Source organism: Natrix helvetica (assembly GCF_964273705.1).
Source record: "Natrix helvetica genome assembly, chromosome: 5".
Lineage (NCBI taxonomy): Eukaryota > Metazoa > Chordata > Lepidosauria > Squamata > Natricidae > Natrix > Natrix helvetica.
In genome coordinates this window covers 84,267,282-84,286,322 of record NC_138551.1, presented here as the reverse complement: position 1 = coordinate 84,286,322, position 19,041 = coordinate 84,267,282, and the positions used below count along the sequence as shown (strand labels likewise).

At 41.9% G+C, this 19,041-nt stretch overlaps 1 protein-coding gene across 1 annotated transcript; it reads left to right on the top strand.

Moving 5' to 3' along the window:
* Positions 1-3,306: 3,306 nt before the first annotated feature.
* On the top strand, positions 3,307-18,796 carry CISD1 (CDGSH iron sulfur domain 1; the record flags this gene model as incomplete). The annotated part of the gene is given in 4 exon segments (XM_081953543.1): positions 3,307-3,318; positions 3,321-3,438; positions 14,013-14,218; positions 18,397-18,796. Coding segments are annotated over 4 exon segments (426 nt in total). The 3' UTR covers positions 18,487-18,796.
* Between the last annotated feature and the right edge of the window lie 245 nt (positions 18,797-19,041).

Genomic DNA, 19,041 nt, shown 5'->3' with positions numbered 1-19,041 from the left:
CGGAAGTCCATCGCCGAACTTCCGGTTTGCGTATTGGGCCGTTTTTTGCCCTCCAGAGGCTTTAGGAGGCTTCCTTGAAGTCTTGGGAGGGCAAAAACCAACCCAACGCACAAACTGGAAGTCCGAAAATGGGCCATTTCTGGCCTTCGGAGGGCCTCCGGGGGGAGGGAGACCGTTTTCGCCCTCCCCAGGCTCCTAGAAAGCCTCTGGAGTCTGGGGAGAGCAAAAAACAGACTTTCCAGTCCGACTGGAAGTTGGCAAATGGACTGTTTTCGGCCTCCGGAGCGCCTCAGGTGGGGAAGGCCTTTTTTACCCTCCCCAGGCTCTTAGAAAGGGTCTGGAGCCTGGGGAGGGTGAAAAACTGGTCCACTGTGTCATCGCGTGCCAAAAGCAGGGGGGGGAGGTAGAGCACAGGGGGTTGCACACGCATGCACTGGGGCGGGTGCATAGAATTATGGGTGTGGGCACGCACGTGTATGCTCCTCCCGTGCTCCCCCCGCTTTTGGCACGCAATGACAAAAAGGTTAGCCATCACTGGTATATCTTATGTGAGTGCTGAAGGCCAAATATGTTTTTTCAGGCTCGTGCCTCGGTGTGCATATTTTCCAATGAGACAAACAGAGACAGGAAAATCATTTTATTACAAGTTACCCGAATATTCAGACAAAAGGGATTCCTCACAAAGAGGGAACCACGAACTTTAGCTTACATCCTCTTTTATAGTTAACATAACAAAAAAATCTGAAAGAGGAAAGTTGATTGGACAGGATAATAGCATACACCTTTATTAAAATGAGGTCTGAAGGGGAATAAATTGTAAGGAGAAAGGTTGTTTAGGGTTCACAAGAGATAAGCCAGACCCCAATTTGTAGGAACAAACTTTTCTTATCAGGAGCTAGTCTCCAACTTCTTTATCAGTTTAGGAATGTTAAAAGCTAATAAATCTTGAACACCACTTTAAAAGAAAGAATAAAAATCAGATTAAAATGCACTTCCGGTTCCGGCGGCTACGGCGACGGGTAAGTCTTTGCCCGCTCCCGCTCTCCCGGTGGGCTTCCCCCGCTTCTGGGGGGGCACAGGACGCCCCGAAGAGGCGTCCTGCCGAGGGAGCGGCTCGTGGAGGGCCCCGGCGGCGGCTGGTGGGGGCTTCTCCGCTTTGCTCTAGGCACCGGGGAGCAGTTTCGGAGGGCGCGCCTGCGTCTCGCCCCATGCCAATCGGGCAGCGTAAAATTGAAGGAAGCAGCGGTGGTATGGTGAGATGCTTCCTTTCTCCATTCCTTTTTTGTTGAATTGATGGACTTTTCAGCAAGATTATAAGTTAAACTCTCGGAGCTTCGCTGGAGGTGCGGTTAGAGGGGGGGGATTTTACCCCCCCCTTGGACAAGCGGCTTGAAAAAATTCTGCTTTTGCCCCTAGGAGGATGGAGGAGGGGGGAGAGCCAACTACTGATGCCTCACCCCTGTAAAAGTGATTTTCACTGGACTTAGTTTTATAACTTGTTGATGACCTGAGAACTTTGTGAACTTTTGAAATTTTACTATGCCTCTGAGCCCAAAGCTGGCAGGGCAAGATGGCACACTTCCGTTGTCTTCATGAACTGTGAAACCTGACTCCACCTTTAAAACTCAGGCTTCCGGTCTTTGTCTCCGTACTACCCAGAGGAATCTCTTGTGGATTGCTATTTCCTGAACCTTCTGGAGAGGAAACCTTTTCTTAACGCTAGATTGACCAAAGAAACTCTCACTTGTTTAGATTTTCTGCCTCCTGAACTCATCTGCCTGCTCTACTTCCCCAGCTGTCCAGTCTCTACACTGACTGACTTCTCTGTTTTATAAACTATGTCTCCAAAAAGACCACCACCTGGAAAACCTGGCTTTGCTACTTCTGCACCGACATCTGCAACGTCCAGCCCTGCCACACAGTCAAAGATTACAGAAATGATGCAACCTAAGAGCACAGAGGTGGATTTGCTGCAAATGCTTCAACAACTTATACAGGGCCAGGAAGAAATTAAGAAACAATTAAAGGAAATGAAGGAAGAAATTAAAGAGAATCAAGTCCAAATTTATAAGAACTCGCAGAGACTGGACCTTGTGGAGGGTGGGGTGGCGGAGGCGAGGGGGGGGTGGAAGTTTTACAGAAGAGTAACAAAGAACTTGATATTCAACAAATGAAAACAGAGTTTGAGAGAATGTCCTTTTATCTTAGATTTCAAAATGTTATAGAAACAGATGGGGAAAATATAAGGGACATTATGACCAACATCTTAGCTGAATACATACACAAAGACAAACAACAGATGGAGTGGGAGATAGATTTGGCCTATAGAGTGAATTCAGCATATGCTAGGACACACAATGTACCCAGGGAGGTTCATATTAAATTCCTTAGGAAAAGCACAAGAGACACAATTCTGGGTGTACAAAGGGGGCAAACATTGACATACCACGATAGGGAGATAACCATCTTGAAGCAGATCCCCAAAAAAATTAGGGAGAAAAGGAAAAGTTATTCGCAATTGGCGAATAAATTATACCAGAAAGGGGTGTGGTTTAGATGGTTGATGCCTGAAGGGATGTTGATATTCTGGGAGGAGACAAGAATTAGAATTAATACACCCATAGAGGCTCAGGCCTTTATGGAAAAAAATAAAGCAAACCTAGAAAAAGCAGAAGATTCTACACCGGTTATACAGGACACGGGAGGGGCCGGAGCTCTGCCAGCGGAGGGGGGAGGGGCAATACCAAGAAAGCTCAGATCACAAAAATGAATAAGAAAACCACATTGCTATAAACATACCGAAAGTAATAGTGAAATTATATTTAGAAAATATGTTATAATGTATAAGTTGATTGAAAACTTTTATTCCCATATGCTGATTTTACATGATTATGTATTAATGTTTTATATCTAGATGTATACTATGAGTTTGGAGGGAGGGGGCGTCTGCCATACTTGCAACTGCCAAAATTTGTATATTATTCCACATACCCTTTTCCTAGTAAATGTTTTTAAAAAACCAATAAAATTTTTTGGAAAAAAAAAATCAGATTAAAATGCAAAGTAATTATTATGTTAGTTAACAAATAACAAAACCCATCTCCTTTGCCCCTCAGTGCAGTCATTTAGGGGTACTCTAGTGAGTCAAAGTTGACCGTTTAATTTGCTTTAAGGCGCTCTGCTGTGGTTTATTCGGGGACCAAACAAACCATAGCTTAGCACCTGTATGTGTGCGTTTGTTTGAGTGTTTTCAATTGGTTAGGGCTCAGCTGGCCCTTTAAGAGCAGAGGACCCTCCCTCGCCGCCATGTTCGGGACGCTCGCGCGCAGGCGCAGCTCGCCCTCTGGGCACAACCTCGCGTGTCCTTTGCTTGGAGAGTAGCGCGCCTGTGGAGCCGGGCGGAGACGATGGGGCACGGATCGAACTGCTCCGTGAGGGGTAAGAGCGCGCAGGGAAAGCGGTGTCTGTGTGAGGAGGAAGCAGCCTCGTGTCGTTTTACTGGACGGTAGCGGGGGGGAAACTAGTTCTTTCTCCCCGGCGACAACTCTGGGGGCCGGTTTTCTTTCTTCCCCAAAGGCTGCACCTCGTCCGTCCTGGGAGTGACGGGCTACACGTGTCTTTCTCGCGCTCATCCTCATGTGCGCGGCTGCCCCCCTCGGAAGACAAAAGACCGGCTGCAGTCGGAGCGAGCGGAGAACGCCTACCCCGGCTTCCTCTGCGACCTTCACACGATCTCTTTCCTCTTTGCGTGTTAGGGGTGCATCTGAAGATTGTTGTGTTGATGCTATTGTGTTGTGGTCGCCCAGGTTTTTTTTCTTACCCCCGACACACACACACACGCCGCTCCTTACCTTCCCAGGAGTTGGCGTCCTCGCATTGTGGCCTCCCCACTTGGTTTGCAGCGGAGGATGAAGCCCTCGCCCCCTTTTCCCTAGTGGCACCCTTGTTCCGGGTCTTGTTTATTTTTTCCCGCCGCTGCTCTCTCTTGTCGAAACTTTTAAAAAAAATAATACACCGAGAACAAAGAAACTAGAGTCGAATTAATAAGAGGTTTCGTTAAGCAGGATTGGTTTTGTTTTCAAAACAGAGTGGAGGCCTTCCAATAGATCGCGATGCTTAAGTGGCTCTCTTTCAAACCACCTTTGCCCATTACTCCTTTATTATTATAATTATTATACTCCTTTATCTATTATTAGTATGCTCCTTTATTATTATGCTCCTTTATCCTTTATTATTATTACACTCCTATTATTATATACTCCTTTATCTATTATTATTATTATTATTATTATTATTATTATTATTATTATTATTATTATTATACTCCTTTATCCTTTATACTTCTTTATCTATTATTAGTATGCTCCTTTATCCTTTATTATTATGCTCCTTTATCCTTTATTATTATTATTATTACACTCTTTTAATATTATTATACTCCTTTATCCTTTATTAAGTAGCTCTCTTTCAAACCACCTTTGCCCATTTCTCCTCTAAATTTTAACCTGGTTGAGTAATATGGCCCACTTGCTCTGAACTATGTTGTCTTAGAAATGGAAAAGGGTAGGTCATAAATCAATGTTTAACTAGCTATGGGTAATTTTTGACTTAGGGCCATAATTGAGCACAACATTTTTGTTGCTAAGCAAGGCAATTAAATGAGTGGTACTTCATTTTATGACTTTTTTGGGGGGGGCACCTTGTTAAGCAAAGCATTATAGTTGTTAAGTAAATCATATGGTTGTCAAGAGAATTCCCCCCCCCCCCTTTGACAAAAGCTGGCTGGAAAGATCGTGGATGGTGATCCTATGTCCCCCGGGACGTTGCAACTGTCCTAAATTTAGGAGAAAGTTCTTGACAGTGAGAGCAATAAACCAGTAGAATGCTTTGCCTTCAGAAGTTGTGGGTGCTCCATTACTGGAGGCTTTTAAGAAGAGACTGGACAGTCATATGTTTGAAATGGTATAGGGTCTCCTGCTTGAGCAAGGGGTTGGACTAGAAGACCTCCAGGGTCCCTTCCAACTCTTATTCTGTTAAATACATGCCTATTGCCAAGCACCTGAATTTTGATTACTTGATTATAGGGATGCTGCAATCATGAGTAGGGGAACCAGTCACAAGTCACTTTTTTGAGTGCCATTGTAACGTTGGTCACTAAATGAATGGTTGTAAGTCAAGGACAACCTGTGGCATGCTATTTTAATGGTTTTGTCTTTGAGACAATCTTCAGAGCAGTTTTCTTAGAAATACTAATTGCTGCCAGAGTTCTCTATCCCAAATATATGAGGACCGTCAGTTGACAGTTGTGTGGAAGGGATGCTTTGCATGTGCCCTGAGGGTGACAGGCTTGCATATTTAAATGTTCAAGGGCTGCTTTCCAGTTCTGAAAGCAGATGCTATACGGCTCTGCTCAGGTGGAATACCTTTCCCTAAGGCTGAGCTAGATATCTGTCAGAGAGCATGAATCAAGCATGCTTTGAACTACAAAGGAACATGTTGGGCAAAAAACCCAAACACCTGCAGGTCTACCTGTGAAGGTTCAGATTAACCGATTTATTGCTAAAAGCTTATGCACAGGAATCTTCTCAACTAATGTCCAATGGTTAGAGTTAGACAAGAGTAAATGGCACTCAAGGGGGTAGGGGTTGTATTTAGTTTGCTTGTGTCTCCTTAACAACTAAACTGATCCCTCTTTTTATTTCTCTCTGTGGCTTTGCCAGTCCTTCTCTTACAAAAGGTGAAGCAATAAAAAATGCTCACATAAAGCAAAGCAGAACAGAAGTTTTCATTGTGTGCTGTTAACAGTTATGAAGATTTGGATGTCATGCTGTAAATAACTTTGGACCTGCCTAAATTCTTTTTAGATATAATTGTAATTGCCTTTGTGTAAAAACAACAACAAATAAAATGTCCTTGTGATAAGGTTGTGCGTGAAAAAGAAAAATGCACTACTTTATTTTAAGCTCAGGACAAAGCAGTCCTACTCAGAATGTTCCACTGATGTCTGTCTTCAGTAGGAAGAAACAATTCCAATGTTTTGATGGGACAAAAAAATCAAAATATGTTCAGTATTCTGCTATAGCAAAATGAGATTTTGTAAACAACCTTTATTTTGGGGTTTGCCTTTCAAGCCATACAAGTGTGAGGTAATGCTCTAGATTAAGTATTCTTTGTAACATATTCTACATAAACATTGCTGAAAGAAATGATGTTTTTTTAAAAAATATTTTAAGAATTATTAGAAATAAATAAAGTGCATTTTGCAGTATAAGAGACACATTAACTCAGCAAAACCACCAGGAATAATCATTTTGACTGATTTCAGTGCAGGCAAAATACTATATTAGCTATAGGGTTGAGAAAAGCTCAGATGTATATACATGCACTGATCCCCCCCCCCAATAGATCTAACATCTGGCATGGTATAAAATTATTTACATAATAACTAGTACAATTGCAGTTTCATTGACTGAGATTTCCTTTCCTATTTTGTATACCTTCATTAGTTGCCCTTTCACCATTGATCCAACCTGTTGCTATGCTTTTGTTGATTGCCACTACATGGAGCTTTATTTTTGTGAAGGCTGGAAATAGAAAAAAATTCAGTATTTCTGATACTTTGAATATATTTTGAGCGCCCTCAAATTTAAGCTTCTCTTGCTCTTAGTTTGGACTTCAGGTAATAAAATAGAATGGCTAAACCTAGATATAAAGCAGCGAAGTATTTGTGAAATAGAAAAGAATAAATCACCTTAGTTTTATGCACACTATTAAAATGTGTATTTATATTACATAAAATTAAAATCCAATTTTATATTATGCTGTGTTTATGTTATATAAGTACTTACCACTTGATAATAAGTAGAAGAGAGTTAACTGAAATAGTGTTATTTCTTTAAAAATACCTGGGCTTTGCATCAATTGATTAAATATGCAGAAACAAAGAATTCCCAGTGTTAGAGAACTTGAGCTACAACAAATTTCTGCTCCAAAGGAAGGAGGGAAGAACAGATTGTTGCCTGTCCTTGACTGTACACCCTCCAAAAGAGGACTTAACATAAAATTAGCAGGAATATTGGAGGGAAGCCATCAAAGCTAAGCTAAAATTGAACTTATTCAGACATACATCTTGAATTTCAAAGTGGATTAGATCAACGCTAAGTTAGATTCTATGGCAGGAGAAGCCAAACAGAAGAGGATTGCAAGATGTGTGGGAGTTATTAAAGAAGACCTAGTAAAAGCAAAATTGTTCCAATGAATTAAACAGTATAGGAGAAGAAGTTAATATGGCTGCCTACAAAGTCATATGACAATCTGGAACAGAAAAGCATACAGATACAAAAATATATTTCTATATGTAATGGAAGTAGAGACTTGCAAAATAAACTAAATAAACTAAATTATTAATGTATCTTAAATAGAAAACTACCTTTAGATAATTTTTTTTACTCCAAAAGCATTTTATTAAAATAAATTTGATTTAAAAAAAATCCAATTTAAAAATCCGATTTTTTGAATTTTTTTTAAAAAAACACCATGCCACCATTTTTTCTGTTGACCTAGGCTTCCATCTCTAATTAGGTCTCAAGCGAAGGAAATGCGTCACTTAGTTCGCATGGCCAATTGAGAAGACAGAATGCCTCTTAGGATCCTGGGCAAGGCTTCTCCTGGCACCAACTTATCTTTTAGCTTTCTTTATCCCAAGCTTTCAGATGGGGAATTAAGGAACGCCATCAAGAAGGTAAATATGCCCTGGACTTTGAGGCTGTTTCTATGAAGCACTTCAGGCTACAAACATTTGCTTAAGATTAGAGCCTAATCTCAGTTACTCCCTGATCTGTTTTAGATGCAGAAACAGCTGAAGTAGTCTCTGTGAGCTCAGAGCTAGTAGTAAGAATCCTCAGATGCAGGCTCCTCAAGTGGGCCTTACCAGTTGTTAAAAAAAGCTTTCATTATTTCCAAGCTTTTTGGTACACATTCCCAGGTCATTATTGGATTCTAAAATTTGATGCCTAGGAACCACCTTGCTTCAGTTTCAGAGGCAATCATTTTAAAGATGCAGAGATGCATGCAAACATCCTATGGATAGGCATAATAGCATTCTTTAAACAGGAGGCTACTGTTTCACCAGTCAAGCAATAGAAGCTATATCCCTGCTTATCTAATACAGAGTACCATGGCCCAAATAATATTTGGTATTTGGTCAAACTCAAATACTTTGGCCACCTAATGAGAAGGAAGGACTCAGTGGAGAAGAGCCTAATGCTGGGAAAGATTGAGGGCAAAAGAAGAATGAGGTGGATGTCACTGAAGCAGTAGGCCTGAGCTTAAATGGACTCCAGGGGATGGTAGAGGACAGGAAGACCTGGAGGAACATTGTCCATGGGGTCGCAGTGGGTTGGACACAACTTCGCAACTAACAACAACAACAACAACCACAACCATGCATAGACAACTATAACTTAAGATTTGGAATGCAGATCCAATCTATTCTTAATAGTGCAATTCCCCCAAGTATATGGTTAAAGCAGCATTGAATAAATAATGTATAAAACCTAAAAGAAAAAAGAGTACTTTGAGCCATCTACAATAGACAGGTGATTTACTAGAGACCAGACTTGCTCACTTAATATTTTTTAGCCAGTCTAATAAGTACTAGGAGTCATTTGACATTGATCAAAGTACCAGCAAAAGCAGCACTTTGCTGATACTTGGCAAAGTTTCTGCCTCTTGTAAAGGGTGCTGTAAGTAAAAATGATATACCAAGGTCCGCCAGTAGAAGGCAGTGTTGCTTCTCCATCATCAGAGGCACTTGAGTGTTTTGTACAGTTGGTCCTAGCTGGATCATAGAACTGGAAGACATAACCTTACTACTGATTCATATTGTCTTCAAGGTGGCTGTGGCAAACACTGATGATCCAGGCCATTCAATCATCTGTTTGTCTTGGTTTAATCAGAAAGGTTCTCTGTTCTTTTCAAGATGTGCAAAGAGAATAGGAACTGGGGAGAATTCTGGATCTCAGAAGGCTCAGCTGACATATGTGATATGGCATATTCTATATAGAAAATCTGAAACCCATAAGTGGTTTTCCACAGAAGGCGCCTTGGTTGAACATGCCTTGTACATCAAATGGTTCAAAGGGGTTTTATATGCCTCTCCTTCATTCTTCTTCTGACATACTTTCTATGTAACATGTACTTGAAGAAAGCAGACGTTATTTTGGCAATTACTGTATTTTTCTAAGTATAAGACGCACCATTTTACTCCCCAAAAGAGGGTGAAAATCTGGGTGCGTCTTATACTCTGAATGTAGCTCCACCCAACCACTCTGCACGTCTCATTTTCTGGGGGTTCCATGCTGTGGGGATCCTCACTTTCACATGGCGCCTGATTCCTGAAGCTGCCTGGGGAACTGCGATGAAAGCCTTTTCAATGAAAGTGCTTTTGGGCTGCAGAGTCCCCTCCCCGATTCCAAAAAGGGCACATGCAGAGGCCAAAAAAGTGCATTGTGTTTCAGGTGGCAGGCAGTTCCAGCACGCACTGCCACCTGAAAATGCTTTCCTTCCCAGTTCCCCAGTGCACATCGCAGAGCCATGCGCCCTCCACTCCTCTACAGACTCACCGCCTGTTTTCTCCAGGCCAGCACTGTTGGCAGGGAGAAAAGCTAGAGGGCAGCGCAGTCGGGTGAAGGCACAGGAGCTGGGCCCGGACACAGGGCAGACAGATTAGAGGAGCCGGCTGATTGCCGGCTTGGTGGCTTGGCCGCTGGCCACCCGGCGTGCGCAGGCAGCAAAGGAAACCTGCGTCGTGGCTCTATTAAGATGCCCATTTCACGGTGGGGTACAATTTATGGGTGGCAGGTGGGGCAGGGAATGGGGTGCCCTGGCAGCCGCTTCTTAGAGCCCACGCCCTTAAGTGTCACTGCCAGTGACCATGGTTTTGCGCCCTCTCTCCCGGATAACAGCCGACAGAAGAGAGGCAGTGCGCCAGGCGAAGTTTCACCACCCCCGCCCCAACGAGCGAGGGGAGGGGAGAATCCAGCAGCGCCCGGGTCACTTCTTCACCACTGGCAGGGATGCCGGGCACCCCATCCCCTGCTCCACCTGCCGTCCCCAAATTGTGCCCATCACGAATGGGGTGCCTGGCATCCCTGCCAGCGGCGAAGAAGTATATTCTGCAATATTTACATTTTTGGTAAATTCATTCAATTAATCCAAGCTCTGCAAGCTGAGATAACATGCACTGCATTGATGAATTCATACAATTTCATTTGCGGTGGGTGCAGCGCCCCTGACTCCTCGGCCCATTTTGGTCCCAGGAGGTTTCATGGAGGCCTGCTAGCCCCAAACTAGGACATGGGGGGAGGGGGTCGCGCACATGTGTGTGGGGAGCGGGGGGGAGCATATGCACAGGAAGCACAGTGTTGTGTGTGCATGCGCAGGGGGTTACATGCACATGTGCAGGGGGGTCGTGTGCATGCACGGGGGTTCATGTGCGCAGGAGTGGGGCACATTGCATTATGGGTATTGGCACACCCATAATGTACATGTACAGAAAAGGGTTTGATGTTCAGCGCATGTACAGAAAAGGGTTAGCCATCTCTGCTATTATTGCTACAAGGAACAGCCTGTTGCTACCCTGGCAAGTATGATGGCCCGCTCTACTGGAATCACAGCTACATTGGTTATAGGAAATTTATGAGCAGAATTGCTATGGCTAAGCAATGCATTTATTAGATGAGTTGTGCCCAATTTTACGACTCTTACACCACAGTCATTAAATGACTCCTGCTTCCCCCATTGACTTTGCTGATTAGAAGTCCTGGAAAGGTTGCAAATGGCGATCACATGATCCCTGGGATGCTGCAACCAGTGTAAATACATGCTGGTTGTCAAGTGCTTGAATTTTGATCATGTGACTGCGGGGTCACTACAACAATCATAAGTTGAAGAATCAGTGAACACTCACTTTTTTCAGGACTCTCATAATCTCAAATGGTGGTTTAATGGTCATAATTATCTTTACTTTCTGTACAACTGTCCAGTGGAGTAATACATGCAGGATAGCAACACAGTCCTTTGAGAAGCACTTATGAGTGTAGTTGGTTTATGTAAAACTTTCTTTGGCAGATGAATCTTGCAACAGGTTATTGCTAAAGCTCCCTGGCAAATAGATCCATCTGTTGGGAACTATTCCAGCTAGTAATAAAGATATTCTACAACTAGCAAAATTAAACACTGGACTTCACTAAGAAGTACCTTTTTCTGCTATAGACAGTATCCAGGCCCATACTCCTTAGTTGAAGAGAGGTTTTTCACTGTAAACGTTTGTATTAACATCTCTTTTTTTTCTTATTTATGGAGCTTTTTAGTTCTTTAATCAGATTGGGAGGGGTGTTATTCTTTACTGCCACTTAGAGATTACAGAAGACTCTATGGTCCCCCACTCCCCCACCCACGTAATAAAATTTCATGGTAAATCCAACAATCCATCCCACTTCATACTGTATCAGTTAGAGTCTATCAGTTAGAGACATGCATGAATGTGCGCATGCGTGGACATGTGCGCATGTGCAGCAGAGACCCAAAGACCACCTGGCTGGTGGAAGGCAGGGCATCCCAATACTGGCAGCGTGGCAAGAGGAAAGATCTTTTTCTTTTGTGAGCTTCTGTTTCATCGTTTGCAGGGAAACGAAGCTCGCGAAAGAAACACTAAAGAGATCTGATGTAGGGTGGCAGTGTGCATGTCAGCAGAGAGAGCTCGGGGTGCCACCTCTGGCATGCGTGCCATAGGTTTGCCATCACGGAGTTAGACTAGCTCAAATGGTGTTTCCATTTAAATATTTGAGAACTGCTGGGAATAATGATATTCAAAAAATAAGTACTGTGAAACAAGACAGAAAGAATTGGGAATGTCTATTTTGATGGAGAGAAGGATTCTTCGAATATCTGAAAAGTAACCGGTATTTCGGTATTTTTCAATATCCAGTTCCCTATTGTATTTTTTTTGTGAAACAGCACAATGTTAATCACATACATAAACATACTTTAACATATCCTAGAAAAGGTATTTTAATTTTTTGAATTGAAATTGGCATCTCAAAAAAAATTGTTTCATTTATTTCCAATTTCAAGGGATTTGGGGAAATTAAAGGTTTGGAAGAATTCAGAAAATCTCAACTGTATTTTTCATGTTACTTGATTATTTGATCTCGTGAGTATTTTTTTTTCACTTGTTGCAAGCGAGAAAGAGAAAATCTGAGAAGCAAAACATATAAAAGCAACCCAAAGATGCTACAAATTGCAAACATATTATCTTTGATGGGCTGTTATCAGATGCCTCAAGATGCCTTCTAATCTGCAACAATTGGAAGTGATTTGGCAAGATTTCCTATTGTTTGTTCAAAGCAAGATGCCTTGCAAAATGATTTTCTGGTCTGGAGTGTGCCTTTTATTGATTAAAATCTAATTATGAAAGCTGGCTGTAAAAGGAAACCCTTTGAGAAGTATATTAATTAAGCTCTTCAGATCATCGTCTCTCTTTTTTAGAGAAAGCTAGCCAGATCAAATGAAGATACTAGTATTATTAAAAACTGGTGATAGCTCTAGTATATCTTGATATCAATATACTCCAAACATCCATTACATTTGATTAAACTGCCAGTAATCTACATCCTGATGATTTCACAAGTATGTACCTTCTTACTAGGTACTAAAATCATTGCAGTTTATGAATAAAATTTGTTTGAAACAATTCAGAACAATATATTTATGTACCTTCTAAAAATGAAAGTGATGTGAGTTCTGAAGAGTACATTTAGTACAAACACAATCCATGTCATTTTTATTAGAAATAAGCATGCTAGAGAATTTTTATTAATAATTACTGCTTTAGAGCAAGTCTACCACCCCTTGTCTTTAACCAAAAACATGGGCAAAGTCGGATACTTCTGAAAAAAGTTATGCATTGGATAGTAGTTTAAGGAAGAGCAGTCTAGATGATCTTGTTAGCTGGTAGAGTTTGGTGGGATCAGCAAACTGCAGTTAGAAATAAGAAATAAGATTAATTCCAAAACAAACATGTTTTAAACATTGTTATTTGGGACATTTTCAGGTTTAATAACCCAGAGTCAATTTTTGAAGTTGCAAATTTATCACATGTAGAATTATAATACTTCGTACTTTAGATGCTGTCATTTATTGACTTCTGAAAGATCAATTTGCAGCGACTGACTTGACTTTTGAGGGATACAATAAAGATGTATATACAATACATCTTAATGTAATATAATCCAGTATCTTGTTCTGGTAATGGGCGGAGTGTTTGTTTTGTTTTGCTTTTTGGGTGCATTCAAGCTTTCGTTGTTGACTCTTGGAAATTGCCTGAACTAGTCCATGCTGTTTTCTTGGCAAGAGTTGAGAAGCCATTGTCGTCTTCCTATGACTGAAAGGATGTGGTTGACCCAAGGTCACGCAACTGGCTTTGTGCCTAAGGCGATACTAAATCTCACAGTCTCCTGGTTTCTAATCTAGCAGTCTTATATCCTTTGTATGTGATGCTCTTTCCAGTAATAAATAATCCCCAAAATTAAATAGGTTCTTTCCCTGAAGTGGTCATCTAATGATTCTTGAAATCATTGATGCAATATAATTAATATGTGTAACTAACATTCTACCACTAGAACAAACATTAAGATGCAGTCCTCTAATTACTGAGGAGTAAGCCCCATTGGTTTGACTGTAATTTAATTCTGAGTAGTCATGTACAGGACCACATTTCATAGCTTTTGTTCTGAACAAACTTAAGAGATAATGCATGTTTGGGGGAGGGGGGAGCATGCAGAGAATTGGACAGTTTTTGGAGGGAAAAGGGAAAACCTATTAAAAGACAGTGGGCAATCCACGAAGCATATCTAAGAAAACGAAACAGAAAAACACCTTGCAATTCTTGGTTTTCAAAGTCAGGTTGTATCAACGAAAATTTTGACTGGTTTTCTATTTTTCTCTTTCAGTTGAATGGATCGCTGCAGTCGCTTTTGCTGCAGGAACAGCAGCTGTTGGGTATCTCGCTTACAAAAAGTATTTTAGCAAGGGCAAAGGTTGTAATGGAATGGTGAACCTCCACATTCAGAAAGATAATCCCAAAGTAGTTCATGCATTTGATATGGAAGATTTGGGAGAGAAAGCAGTATACTGCCGATGTTGGAGATCTAAAACGGTGAGAGAACAGCATGCTCAAATCCCTTGCAAATTTTTATTGTGACTGTATTTGTTGAATTTCCAAAACAAAATAATGACTGCTAGATTATAGTTAAGTATCGGTGGTGTGTGTGTAAACAGGAAGCTGTTACTAGAGAACGAGTTTTTCATTCATTGAAGTAATGATCAAAGAGTATTTGAAACAGAGAAATCATGGTAATATAGCGAGAGATGTGAAGGCTCACAAAAATTGGGAGAGGGAAAAACATTGAAAAAGATTTCTGCAAGAACTCTATAAAGAATTGGCATATCCTATATTTATAAATCAATGGCTAAGAGTTCCACAGAATATTAAGTAAGTTTGTTATTGGTCTTAAAACTAATTCAACAGATACACTTTTTCATGTTTGTTGGGTGAGTCAGAGATTGTTTTGGAAAGCCTGGCTTTCAACACAAATACAATGGATCAGGGTACATTTAGTCATATGATACTGGTCTGTCCTTCTGTTGACTTGGTTTGGCTCAATAGTCATATCTTAGTTAAGGTTTTGGCAAAGGTTGTAGAGAGTGTGGTGGCACAACAGTTCCCACGCCACTTGGAGGAAATGGATTATCTAGACGTGCGCCAGTCCGGTTTCCGGCCCGGTCACAGCACAGAGACGGCCTTGGTTGCGTTGGTGGATGATCTCTGGAGGGCCAGAGATGGGGGTTGCTCCTCCATCCTGGTCCTATTAGATCTCTCAGCTGCTTTCGATACCATCGACCATGGTATCCTACTGCGTCGTCTGGAGGGGCTGGGGGTGAGGGGCACCGTTTTGCGGTGGTTCTCCTCCTACCTCTCCGGCCGGACGCAATGCGTGCTGGAAGGGGAGCAGAGGTCGACCCTGAGGCCACTCACTTGTGGGGTGCCACAGGGGTCGGTCCTCTCGCCTCTCCTGTTCAACACGTATATGAAGCCGCTGGGTGAGATAATTCGTGGTTTTGGGGTTGAGTACCATCTGTACGCTGATGATACTCAGCTGTACATTTCCACCCCGAACCACCCCAACGAGGCCGTCGAAGTGATGTCCCGGTGCCTGGAGGCCGTACGGGTCTGGATGGGAAGTAACAGACTCAAGCTCAACCCCTCCAAGACGGAGTGGCTGTGGTTACCAGCCCCCCGGTTCAACCAGTGGGTTCCATCACTGGCCATCGGGGGCGAACAACTGGCCCCCGTGGAATGGGCGCGCAATTTGGGCGTCCTCCTGGATGCCCGGCTGTCGATGGATGATCATGTGACAGCCGTGGCAAGGGGGGCGTTCCACCAGGTTCGCCTGGTGCGCCAATTGCGTCCCCTATTGGACCGGGATGCCCTTCACACAGTCACCCATGCGCTTGTGACGTCCTGCCTGGACTATTGCAATGCTCTCTACATGGGGCTCCCCTTGAGATGCACCCGAAGGCTGCAGTTGGTCCAGAATGCGGCCGCGCGGGTAATTATGGGAAGTACTAGGTACTCCCATATAACACCTCTCCTGCGCGGGCTGCACTGGCTACCTGTGGCTTTTCGGGTGCGTTTCAAGGTGTTGACCATCATCTTTAAAACGCTCCATGGCACAGGACCTAGCTATCTGCGGGATCGCATCCTACCCCACACATCCCTGCGACCAATTCGCGCTCACAGAGAGGGACTTCTCCGGGTGCCGTCCACTAGGCAATGCCAGCGGGCGGCGCCCAGGAGTAGGGCCTTCTCTGTGATGGGCCCAACCCTCTGAAATGACCTCCCCCCCCCCCCGACATCAGAACAACCACCGATCTCCGCTCCTTCCGCAAGAAACTTAAGACCCACCTGTTCCAATTAGCTGGCCTGGCCCAACCGTAGCCTTAATCTTCAATCCCTCTGGCCGGTATTTTAAATTTTTTGGGGGTAGACTTTTAAGCTGTTTTTTAATTTTTATTATTACTGTACAGGCTTTATATTTAATCTGTTTTTAAGGGGTATTTAATATTTTTCACTGTGTAGTCCCTTCGGGGAGAGGGGGCGGTCTATAAATACAATAAATAAATAAATAAATAAATAAATAAATAAATAAATAAGCTGGGCTTACAAAGATCAGTATGGTTTAAAGCAGGGGCCCTTGAACCCTTCCGAAACAGGATGTAGAAGTGGCAGGCGAGCAATGCATACATCCCCAATTGCACTAGCAGTGGGCGGGCACAGTCACCCACTACTCATGCAAATGTAGCTCATGTGGAACTATGCCTTCCTCCATAGCCGGTCCGCAAAGCTGGAAAGGTTGAGGGACTCTGTGGTTTAAAGAACTGAATCTACTTTTGAGTTATATAACTAAAACTCGGGATTGATTAAGAATTATAAATTTCTTGGCTATTAGAACAACAAAAGCATTACTCCTCAATGGAAAAAATGCAGTCCTAAGACTTTAATTCAAATTCTTTATGTTTATGGAATGGTAATCAATTGACAAAATCGAAAGATGAATAACTCACCAGTTCATGATTCAATTGTTGGTTTAAAAACTGGCCCGAAGACTCTTATACAGAAAGGATTTTTTTTTTATATTCAAGCAAAGAAAATAAAGGATGAAAAAAATCCTTTATTTTATTTTGTTTTTCTCACAAAACAGATTAAACGTGAAATATTTTTTAATGTTTTAGTTTTAAATGGTAGGGAAAGAATTTGATCTGTGATTTGATTGCTGATGGCAATAATGCTTCAGATTCAGAATATGAAATCTATTTTATTTTATTGGGCAATATACATATCCTGCATTTTCCCTACTTTTTATGAAAGCTAGTAACTTTTGTTAATTCAAACCAAAAAGGCATGATAGAAGGAATGATTTATATGACATCTAATCATAGTTGCTACTACTCTGCATAAGCAGAAGTATTTATCACAGAAGCTATTAATTCTCTTTTGATTAATGCATACGAATCCAAGTTTTTATATTGATCTGGGAGAGATCCACTTTTATTTACAATGAAAAAGGAAGAATTGGTAGAACTTTCATTCTGGTATAGAAACATATAATTTTTTGTTTGTTGCATTTATTTGCTGTCTCTCTCGCTGTGAGGCTACTCTACGTGGCTTACAACGATAAAAATGAAGACGTGAAAAGTAGTGTAAACAAAACAGTAGCAAAGTAATGGAACAATGGAATAAACAGTGGAAAAGAAAACAATGAGAATACAGCGATATGAAAATAAAAGATGAGTGGGTGGGGAAGGTTTAAGGTTTAAGGTTTATTAAATTTATAGACCGCCCCCTCTCCCCGTAGGGACTCGGGGCGGTGTACAGACCGTTCATGTTCAAGACAACAAAACATAACATAAGACATCAAACAAAACAACGCACACATACCGTCTGTGTATAAAACCCAAAACCAATTTAAATAATTAAAAACAATTCTAAAACCAGTTTAAAACCCCAATTTAAAATTTAAAAAGCCATCCAGGAAGGTTAGTAATAGATGTTCCCTGTGAATACAATTACAATTACAATTAGGCCAGGCCGGCTAATCGAAACAGGTGGGTCTTGAGTTTCTTGCGGAAGGAGCGGAGATCCGAGGTGGTTCTAATATTGGGGGGGAGGTCGTTCCAGAGGGTTGGGCCCATCACAGAGAAGGCCCTATTCCTAGGCACCGCCCACCCGCACTGTTTAGTGGAAGGTACCCGGAGGAGACCCTCTCTGTGAGAGCGGATTGGTCGCAGGGATGTATGGGGTAGAATGCGATCCCGCAGGTAACTAGGTCCCGAGCCATGGAGCGCTTTGAAGATGAAGCAGGGAGCAAGGTGGGGTTTGCTATCAAACTATGAATGGTGCTAGTAGCCACCTCCAATATGGTACTCCCCATTGGATCCCTAGGCCAACTGGCAGAGCCAGGTCTTCAGGCTCTTACAATGCCAAGGTTAACATCAGTTGATGTCCCAGGGTTGCTTGGAGCAATCAAAGTTCTTTCACAGATCTAGAGTTAATAATAAAAGCTGTCAGGATTTAGCCCAGACTGCTGGGGAGACGATATATCCTTTCCCTCAATTTTGGAGGAAAAGAGAATGGACCAAGAAGGCAGACATTTCTCTGCAGAAAACATTTGCTTACAGTTGGATAGACTACATTTTTTTTAACCCGCAATTTACTTTGATGACTATTCTTTTTTCTTGTTGAAGATGTACATTTAATACGTGTTTTCCTTTCAGTTCCCCTTATGTGATGGGTCTCATACAAAACATAACGATGAAACAGGAGACAACGTGGGACCTCTAATCATCAAGAGGAAAGATGTGTGAACAGCAAATAGTTGAGACACCATCAAAACGATACTGTCGCGATGTTTTCTGCTCACCAGTGATTGGTGTGAAAGAAGATCTTAATTTCACTGAAGATGTTTAGATGTGGTATACAATGCACTGCAGCACATGTAGTTCATGTTGCTTGCTTAAAACACTACACTGTATATGTTAGAAACAATACCTGTGACTTGCTGATTTTTTTTTGTCTTGTTAAATGCACATCCTCATTAAGTGTAAAAAAAATAAAAAACCCTTTAGAAGGTTCTTGAAACAATGGAGATGATACATTAAATTATTTTCAAATACATTCTGTTCTCCTAAACTGTCTTTGCCAAGAGCCATGAGATTAAACCTATATTTTTGTCAATCTCTAACTAATATATAGCTTTCTGACTTTTTTTTAAAAAAAGATCTGCAATATGCAAGGAATCAAAGACCACATGAAGCTATGATTACTTAAAATGTATACATTTTAAGTATGCAGAAACATTGTAGATGGAAATTATATTGCACAACACTGGCAGGCACACATCTTCCTGCCTTACATATCTC